The sequence below is a fragment of the Ranitomeya variabilis genome, chromosome 7 (assembly GCF_051348905.1).
Source record: "Ranitomeya variabilis isolate aRanVar5 chromosome 7, aRanVar5.hap1, whole genome shotgun sequence".
NCBI lineage: Eukaryota > Metazoa > Chordata > Amphibia > Anura > Dendrobatidae > Ranitomeya > Ranitomeya variabilis.
The window spans coordinates 201,827,377-201,836,972 of record NC_135238.1 but is presented as its reverse complement, the minus strand read 5'-3'; the positions used below and the strand labels follow the sequence as shown (position 1 = coordinate 201,836,972).

The 9,596-nt window shown below is 38.8% G+C and overlaps 1 protein-coding gene across 2 annotated transcripts; it reads left to right on the top strand.

Annotated features, from left to right (window-relative positions):
- Nucleotides 1-3,694: 3,694 nt before the first annotated feature.
- On the top strand, nt 3,695-9,331 carry LOC143784428 (endogenous retrovirus group 3 member 1 Env polyprotein-like). Of its 2 annotated transcripts, none has more exons than XM_077272659.1 (2): nt 3,695-4,485; nt 7,052-9,331. In XM_077272659.1, exon 2 carries the CDS (start codon nt 7,206-7,208, stop codon nt 8,775-8,777), a length of 1,572 nt encoding a protein of 523 aa, XP_077128774.1. In that variant the 5' UTR covers nt 3,695-4,485; nt 7,052-7,205; the 3' UTR covers nt 8,778-9,331. The 2 variants fall into 2 exon arrangements, with proteins under 2 accessions (XP_077128774.1, XP_077128776.1); XM_077272661.1 differs by having other exon boundaries at nt 3,880-3,923.
- The last annotated feature ends 265 nt before the right edge of the window (nt 9,332-9,596 follow it).

Below are 9,596 nucleotides of genomic sequence, written 5' to 3'. Positions count from 1 at the left end.
TGTAAAAGGGTTAAAGGGAATCTGTTAGTAGGAGCTACCCTCCTAAGCCGTCTATTTGAGCATGTAGGTCATAGGAAGGTGAATAAAATGATACATTGATATTTGCGATCTAATGTCTTGATCCAGAGAAATCCAAAATTTTTAATATGTAAATTAGCTTTTAACATCTGTGGGCAGGACATGGATCTTCCTGAGACGCTCTATTCAGAGTTTATTTAAATGACAGAGGGCGTTACGAATGTGAGACATGTAGATTAAGAGAGCAGACTGTCAGTCATTACATGTCTCACACTGGTAATGCTCCATTTTATTTACAATAAGCTCTGGAGGCAGATTCTCGGGGAGATCTATGCCCGGCCCATAGATCTTGCTAATTTACATTTAAAAAATGTCTATTTCTCTGGAATAAGACATCGGATCGCAGATATCAAGGTATCATTTTATTCAGCTTCCTATGACCTGCGTGTCCATAGAGATGGCTTAGGAGGGTAGATCCTACTGACAGATTCCCTTTGCGTACAGATTTTGATGGATTTGACCACAAACAAAAGAGACCTATAAATTGTTCTATGTTCTAACATTTTGATAAATATCACTTTTTTTTGAATGAATGGTAAACAGCTTTTATTCGTGCTCTGGGTACAAAGATCTTGCATCTAATCGGATATAGCCACATCTAATCAGGATGAGATATATTGTACAACTTCATTCACCCAATGCGGGTATAATACAATTACTAAAACACTAGGCGAGGTGTGAATAGTTGTCATTGTGGATAAACTTGTTTAATTGTCTGACCTTTCTCTACCCAACATCATTTGTTGGGAGGTCCCTAGTACACCAGATAGTTGGCCGGCCCCTCCAAAAATCAGTGAGTTGGGACAACTTTGATCTAATGTGTATGAGGACCTTTTGTCTATTTCCATATCACATATCGAGTGCAACCATCATCTCTCAACTCCAGACGGAGGCACAAAGAACATAAAGTGAAACGTGAGGACCTCGGTAAAAGTCAAGTGTTGAATCTGAGGCTTCCAAAATGTTTTTGCAGTGACCACCAGTAGTGCATTATATTAGCTTTTGATTTTAATTGCTTTTTGCTCCCTGGAAAACAAAAAGAAATGTAGAAATAAAGAAATATATGTACAAAGAAAATGACACACACATTTTTTATGAACCAAAAATTATTTTATTATTCGGATCAGACACTAAAACAAAGTAGCAGCTCTGGTCAGAAGTGTAGAATTCAGTTTTCTGTATTTGTTATGTGCCAGATTTACTACATGAGTTACCCCTATGATATATTCTCTGATCATTTATATCGTAGGCAATGCTTTAAATTAATGTAGTTCAATGCAATAAAATGTAGCATTATGTCAACGTAGCCCCCTGGACAACATCTTATAATCTGATCATTTCTTTTGGTTCCCATGACCTACAATTGTGGTCAACATAACAAAATAAAAAAAAAAAAAAAGGATACAAATTGAAATCAGTGTCAGGACACAATTAATGGCATCCACTGTTAAGTTTGAAACAAAAGGATATCGTCAGACTAACCTGTTACTAGTTAGAAATTACACCAACCTGTCTTTAATTAGCCTATGAATTAAGGTTCGGGTGCTTCAAAAAGACCAGTGTTATTCTACCTCTCTGTCATAATGGCAAAGTCAAGAGAGCTGTCTGAGCAGACCAGAAATAACATCACCAAGCACAAGCAGTCTAATAATGACAATCTCCTCAAAACTTTGCCTCTCAGATTAACAGTTCAATGTAAATATGTATTTACATAGATTTTTCTGGCTAACACGGTTCCACAATATAATTTGCTATTGTACATCAGGATTAACAGTTCAAAATGCTATCAAGAAGTTTGCTACTTATGGAATAGTCAAAAACCTCCCAGAACATGATGGAAAATGGAAGAATGAGGAGAAAATCCTACGATAGTGGGTTAAAAATTTGGCAGAGTAACCACATTCAACATTCAAAGAATTTTGGGTTGAGCTAAAGACTTTGAGAGTGATATTTTCAACCCATAAAATACACCAAAAACTGAGCAAAACAGGGTTCTCTGTGCTATAGCCAAGGAGGACACCACTGCTGTGCAAACTTTGGCAAAAGTTACATAGAAAAAAACAAAATTCCGAGAAAATGTTTTATTGGCAAACAAAACCAAACTAGAGCTCTCTGACTATGCAAAACAGTATTATGGTTAGAAATGCCTAGTGAGAAAAGTGCTCCCTAGCTACCTGGAAACTTGGAGGACTACCTGGAAACTGGGAGGACTGCCGGGAAACTTGGAGGAGGATCCATAATGTTGTGGAGGCCTCTGGAACTGGAGGCCTTGAACATGTTACAGGAACAATGAAATCAGCAGATTATCGAACATCTAGATGGAAATGTGCTCCAAAGTGTAAGAAAACTAAGTTATAGAGCAGAGGAAAATGATGGTGCGATAGAAATAAGTAAATTAAGTCATAATAATATTACAAAATACATAGTCATCAGAAAAATACTGTATGTCAATAGATATGCTGGACAAATGGATGGATATATAATAGATAATAGAAAGGATAGATATAGATAGATAGATAGATAGATAGATAGATAGATAATAGAAAGGATAGATAGATAGAATTACATGTTCCTATGTATAATGCATGCATACAGTTATAGATTTTACCTTTAATCTATAGATATTTTGAATCATGCCAAAAGCAGAATATCACAGGAGCTTGTGGCAAACATGTTTACATCAATAAGGAAAATATATTTACTTCCGCACCTCCCTGGTATTGAGTCAATCACAGTGTATTTGAGCGTATTCTTAATTGCACCTAGTAGTAGAAGCGCTTGGATTTCTCAAGGTGTTAATACAGAACTAGAAGTGAAGGAAACACGTCAAACAAACTTTTTGTAAATTATGCAGCAAGGTTGTTAAAAAATCTTTCCAATAATTGCAGTCATTAAATTCATCAGAGACGGGAGGAGCATCATATACCTTTTAAATGACAGAGCATAGAGGCAGGAGATTACACCAGGGTGGAATTAAAAATCACATATACTGTAACTACTGGGTACATATTATGCCGAGGGGCGTTTGATGTACTGTATATGATCTACCTCTTTGTATACTATGCAGCATATATTTACACTCACATATACATATCTATATATACATTAATATATGCAAATAAAATGGGCAGTGCTCAATAGCAAATTAAAATTTGAGTGCTGCCCATTTTTTTGTTTTATGTACCGTAGGTTGGAGGGTTGTACCCTGTGACACTTTTTTGTGCTGCTTCATGCTCTTGTTTATGTATACTGTATATACACACTCTTCAATATTGTAATAGCAACACCAACAAGGAAAGGTAATGGAATTATACAAATCACAGATTGATAGTGTAGAGATCAGACTAAACCAAAGAATCCATTTTGTCTTCCTCCTGAGAAATCTGATAGATACAGCAAGAAGTATATTTCTGCAAACTTGACATCTTCTTTGTTTTGTTAGTAATCACGCGCGCATTCCTCCTTGAAATTGTAGCTTTTTTATCCACATACCAAATAATTGTAACTCTACACTAGAATAGACTTGCTTTGTAAGTGATTATGAAATATGAGCGCTTATGCGCATGTCTGAAAAATGTCTAAACTTTTTATCTATATAAAGAAGGGATCGTGCCCAGTGAGGAGAGGCGTGCTCTGAGGCCATCCCTATGTATGAACACACAACCTTTGTGCTGCGTGTCATTTATTCGGATCCCATCCAGGAAGCCAGGGACGGAGAGGACTCAACATTCTTTGGCGCCCGAACAGGGACCCGAGGCGAGAGTATCTACTCAAGATTCACCTGTGGATACGGACAACAGAGATCTGGGATAATGGACGGCAAATGAACTGAAAAACCTGGCCAGGTAAGAGACATTATTAGTTCTCTTTTATCTGCCCTGTATTATCCGAAAGATCTCTATGAGCCGTGTCACGCTGGGTTAGTCTAGTAGTGAGTAGATACCTATAAAACTCGGGTTACCATATTGTATAGATTTATAAGTCCTGTCCCTGGCAGTGTGTGAACAGTGTGAAGGTTGTGGCATGTTGTGAAAGAAGAGCAAAAGTACGTAGAAAATAAGCCGAAATAGTTGGGGTATAAGCCTTATACACGGAAGTCAGCCTAACTGGGTCATGTGCTTGCGTCCTTTCGAGGAGACCTCCGCCCATGCTTGACTATTCATTAAGTGCTTAACCTCCTTCATTTCTGGATAAGGTTTGATAGAATGAGCCCAGGACGCGGTTTCATGAGCCTGGGACAAGTATGCTAACTGAGACAGAAAGTTTTGTGATCTGTATGGTGTTGCTGAGTCTGTTTGCATGTGCAATAGCACTCAAGTACGTCCTGCATATTAGAAGAAACGGAGCAGACGAGCCTTTCAATATTTTAGCTCCCTAGGAGAGAAGGCAACGAGACATCACCACAGAGTAAGTGGTTGTCCAAACGTCACCTAGGGTAGTCATAGCTAATATTGAAAAGAAAAATGGGAAATAAACAGACAAAAACTGTCTTAGGACAAGTGGAAGCAGCAGATATCATACAGGAAAGATGTGAATTTCAGAAGCACTTGTGTTCAGCACAGAATGGGAAAGAATGAGCAAGGAACGAGGTAATAGATGGATTTTTGTAAGTTTGATTGTCTAGACAAAGGAAATTGTTAAGTTGCTGGAAGATTATTTCTTTTTGGCGCAAAGCCAATTTTTTAGAAATCCTTATAACTTTTTGTCTGAACATAATTTTGAAGTTCTGTTTTTATCAAAGTGATATGTTTTGATTGATAATTCTTCGTGCAAAAAATTAGCATTTGGCATTTTGCCAAGTTTTTGTTACAATGTTTGAGAAACAAAAGGAAAAGTTCAAAGCCGCTACTCCAGACTGGAGGACGTTAGAACAACCAAATATTGTGAAACAACGATGTTTAGGAATAGCCATGGATATAAAAGAAAATCATAAGCCTGTCAGAATAGCTGAGGGTTATGATGGGGTAATTCGAACACTGCCATATACTGTGCCCCTAGAGGTCTCATTAGGACCTAAATGTTTTGCATCCAGATTTTTGTATGCCAGAGGTGCCCCAACATGTTTGTTGGGAACTGATGTCCTAAAGAAATTAGAAGCTAATATCAATTTTAGGAAAGATGGCACAGTTATGTTGACTATCCCTGATGATGCAGAATCATTAGAACAATATGTCAGAATTCAGGCTTTTGAGGATTTTACGGAAGAGAAAGAATACACCACAGATCTAGACCTCTCAATGATCCCAGAAACACTGTGGGCACAGGGTGACACTGATGTGGGATTATTGCATATCTCTCCTGTAAAATTATCTGTGCAACCAGGTCCAACCAAAACACATTTCCATGGCCAGACATTTGCGGCTACAGTGTTCTTTGCTGCTCCCCTCTACTATCACATTTGCAAGGCTTCAGACTCTTAATTTAGCAACACTGCTACCTCTCGAGTCTGAAGGGGGGAATAAGGACACTGATCCACACGCAAATTTTTTCCCTACAGACACACATGATTGTACAGAGCTCATTTTACAAGAAACGGTAGGCTTACCCAATGTATCCGAAACACCACTTCAAAATCCAGATTTAGAGCTGTTTATAGATGGTAGTAGGTTTGCAGATGACACAGGTAACTTCCATACAGGGTATGCAGTTGTGTCAGAATCTGAAACTCTCAAAGCAGAACCGCTTCCACCGAAACAGTCTGCACAAGAAGCAGAACTAACAGCATTGATTGAAGCACTAAAAATAGCTGAGAATCAGACAGCTAATATATACACTGATTCTAGGTATGCACATGGTATTGTGTTTGATTTTGGAGTAATCTGGAGAGCTAGAGGTTACATGACAGCGTCAGGACAACCTGTAAAACATGCTTCTCTGATCAAACAGATCTTAGAGGCTGCACAAGAAACAAAAGAAGTAGCAGTAATTAAGGTAGCTGCACATGTGAGACTCGACACTAGGGAATCTAGGGGAAATGATAGGGCTGACAAAGCAGCCAAAGCAGCGGCAGTTAAACCCTTACAACAGGTCCATACTGTAAACCCCACAGAAAATACTGAAGATAGACTAAGACAAGCACAGGAAGATGCAGGAGAAGAGGAGAGGGACAGGTGGAAAAAGGAAGGGGCAGAAGAACAAGCAGGAATTTGGAAGAAAGATGGACTAATATGTCTACCTAGAGCCTGGTACCCGATTGTAGTTGGTGGACTGCACCACCCTACTCATGTGTCTGCAAATGCAATGACACTGCTGGCAAAGCAAGTCTGGTTGGCTCCAGGTTTTGGCAACTATGCAAGAGACTATTGTGCTGCATGCGCTATATGCCTGGCACATAATCCCGGACAGACAACAAAGACCCCTATGAAGCACCACGTCCGACCTCTCTACCCGTTCCAGCGATTACAGATAGACTTTATCCAGCTGCCAAAAAGTAATGGGTATGAGTATGTGCTGGTGTGTGTGGACATGTTCTCAGGGTGGCCAGAGGCCTATCTAGTTCGGAAGGCTTCAGCTAAAAACACTGCTGTAAAGCTAGTTGCCGAACTGATACCCCGTTACGGTCTCCCTGAAGTGATCGAGTCAGATAGGGGTACTCATTTTACTGGAGAAATATTTCAAAATGTACTGAAAATGTTGGGTGTTGAAAGTCAGTTACACACTCCGTATCATCCTCAAAGTTCTGGTAAGGTGGAACGCATGAATGGAACTTTAAAATTAAAAATACAGAAAGCCATGGCTTAAACAGGAAAGCCTTGGACAGAATGCCTTCCACTGGCCCTGTACTCAATACGCAATACCCCAAGGGGTAAGACTAAACTGTCTCCATATGAAATTTTATTTGGCAGGACTGCCAATTTAGGATGTTATTTTCCACAACAACTTGTATTAAATATTGAGTCATTGACTTCTTATGTACAAAATCTTCAGAAACAATTAACTAAGGTGCATGCACAAGTTTTTGCTTCCCTTCCAGATCCTGACAACACTGAAGGAAGTCACAAGTTGGAACCAGGTGATCAAGTCTATGTAAAAAGACACACCAGAAAGGCTCTTGAACCAAGATTTGACGGACCCTTCCAAGTCCTGTTGACAACACCTACATCAGTCAAGCTTGAAGGAAAGGCATCATGGATACATGCAAGCCATTGCAAAAGAGCAGTATAAAACTCATGATATTGATGTTAATAGTATTAACCACAACGAAGGCATGGGAAAGACTAAATTCTCTAACCCCTTTGAACAATAGATTCGTACAACATCATAGAAAATTAGTGCATGATTTGTTAAATAATATGCAACCTTTGGCAGATTGTTGGATCTGTACCCATTCACCAGTATCAGCTACAAGTATACCTTTTCTAGCAGTTCCCGTGTCAGCAGAAGAAATATTCGCTTGGCCTGATTGTTCAGACAAACTGGCCAACAACCAAACTGGTAATACTAGGCTGTGGAATACTACAATCGCCATACCAATTGTGGGATGGGTAGAATTTCCTTGGTGGCAGGGTAATCTCTCAGGGAGTAATACACATCTACAATATTTAGCATTCAGGGGAGGAAAATGGGTACCTAGAGATAAGACTAGATTAACTGATTTAGGACAGGTCCCCACAGAAAATCTACAGATCAGTTTCAGTACAACCGTCCCTTCCTCTGATGCTTTTAAACCTGTAGTATTGGAAAGATACATACATAACAGAAAATGGGAACATTCTGAGTTGTTCCCCCAAGGTGATGCAAACAGTTGTACAAGTAAGCCAGGGAACCTGATTTGTAATGAATCCGATGAGTATGTCAAAGGAATGCCTGTATGTGGGAATCCCGCAGCCGGGTACTGTAGTCCTTTGGGACAAAAACCCTCTTGGTGTATGCTTCAGAATGTATCTAGTTTTGTGGATTTGGCTCATAGATTGGTATTACAGCACTCAGCTTTATGGGATCTGCCTGAAGGTACATTTTGGATATGCGGAGAAGGAGCATATAAATGGCTTCCCGTAGGTATAAAGGGTACTTGTACATTAGGACGCCTAACCCCGGCTACTTTCATAATTTCAAATAAACAAGTGAATATGCAAGCCGTGCCCAAGCACACACTGTATAAAAGAGCTGCAGACAATTCACCACGTCCTTCGGGAAGGCCACATATAGTACAGATGGGAATTTCTAACAAAATTGCTAGTACCATTTTTATTTATCCTATGTTAACACAAATGTGGGATAAATTAGTTAGAGCCACGGATTATCTAGATGATCAAATTTGGGATATATTGGATATACTAAACACTAGTATAGCTGTACAGAATCAGCTTATAATAGTCATCAACCAACATACTCTGGTATTGGATTACCTAACTGCCTCACAAGGGGGTATGTGTCAAATCATTGGACCCACCTGCTGTCATTATATAGACCCGAATAGTATTATGAGTATGACATTTAAATTAAAAGACGTACAACGGCTCAGAGATCAGTATGACAAAGACAATGACCAGAACAAGGATAGCTGGTGGTCTGATACCTTCTCATTTCTTAACCCAGCCAACTGGTTCAGAGGGATCAGTGGGTGGATTGCTGGGATTATGCAGAGCATAATACATATAGCTATAATTATTGTAATTATATATGTATTATTCAAGATTGTGCTCAAGGGTATCTCAGTATGCACAGATAAATTTTGTGTAATAGATGCAAGAGTATAAATTTTCTTTTTTATTCTTATGTTATCCTCTAGTGATTCTAATTAATATTACCGTACTAATTTTTGTTTTTATATTTTAGTATACTGCTAAAGAAGAAAATAATTTGCGATAGAAGAATTACTACTAGATTTGATTCTCTTATTAAAATATAAGCGTATATATGTGTAATACCAAAAATAAAGGCTTTGTCTTTGGCCCTGTGGTAATATATAAAAAGAATATGTCAAAGGGGGGAATTGTAGAGATCAGACTAAACCAAAGAATCCATTTTGTCTTCCTCCTGAGAAATCTGATAGATACAGCAAGAAGTATATTTCTGCAAACTTGACATCTTCTTTGTTTTGTTAGTAATCACGCGCGCATTCCTCCTTGAAATTGTAGCTTTTTTATCCACATACCAAATAATTGTAACTCTACACTAGAATAGACTTGCTTTGTAAGTGATTATGAAATATGAGCGCTTATGCGCATGTCTGAAAAATGTCTAAACTTTTTATCTATATAAAGAAGGGATCGTGCCCAGTGAGGAGAGGCGTGCTCTGAGGCCATCCCTATGTATGAACACACAACCTTTGTGCTGCGTGTCATTTATTCGGATCCCATCCAGGAAGCCAGGGACGGAGAGGACTCAACAATAGACATGTTAAATCGAACCTGTCCCCCCATGCCCCACAGCCACCATGTATTTATTCATCCCTTTGTATAACTTCTCAAAGGGGCATTTCAACTTTAAGATAATAATGAACGAGCATTGTTAAAAATTCTTATTTCACTATTGTCTTGCCCTGTAAACAGGCTGCCGATCACTTGATGAATGAG

Bases quoted from the DNA above. Each gene is read 5' to 3' on its own strand.
- LOC143784428 (XM_077272659.1), top strand. From the start codon at position 7,206: ATGGATACATGCAAGCCATTGCAAAAGAGCAGTATAAAACTCATGATA.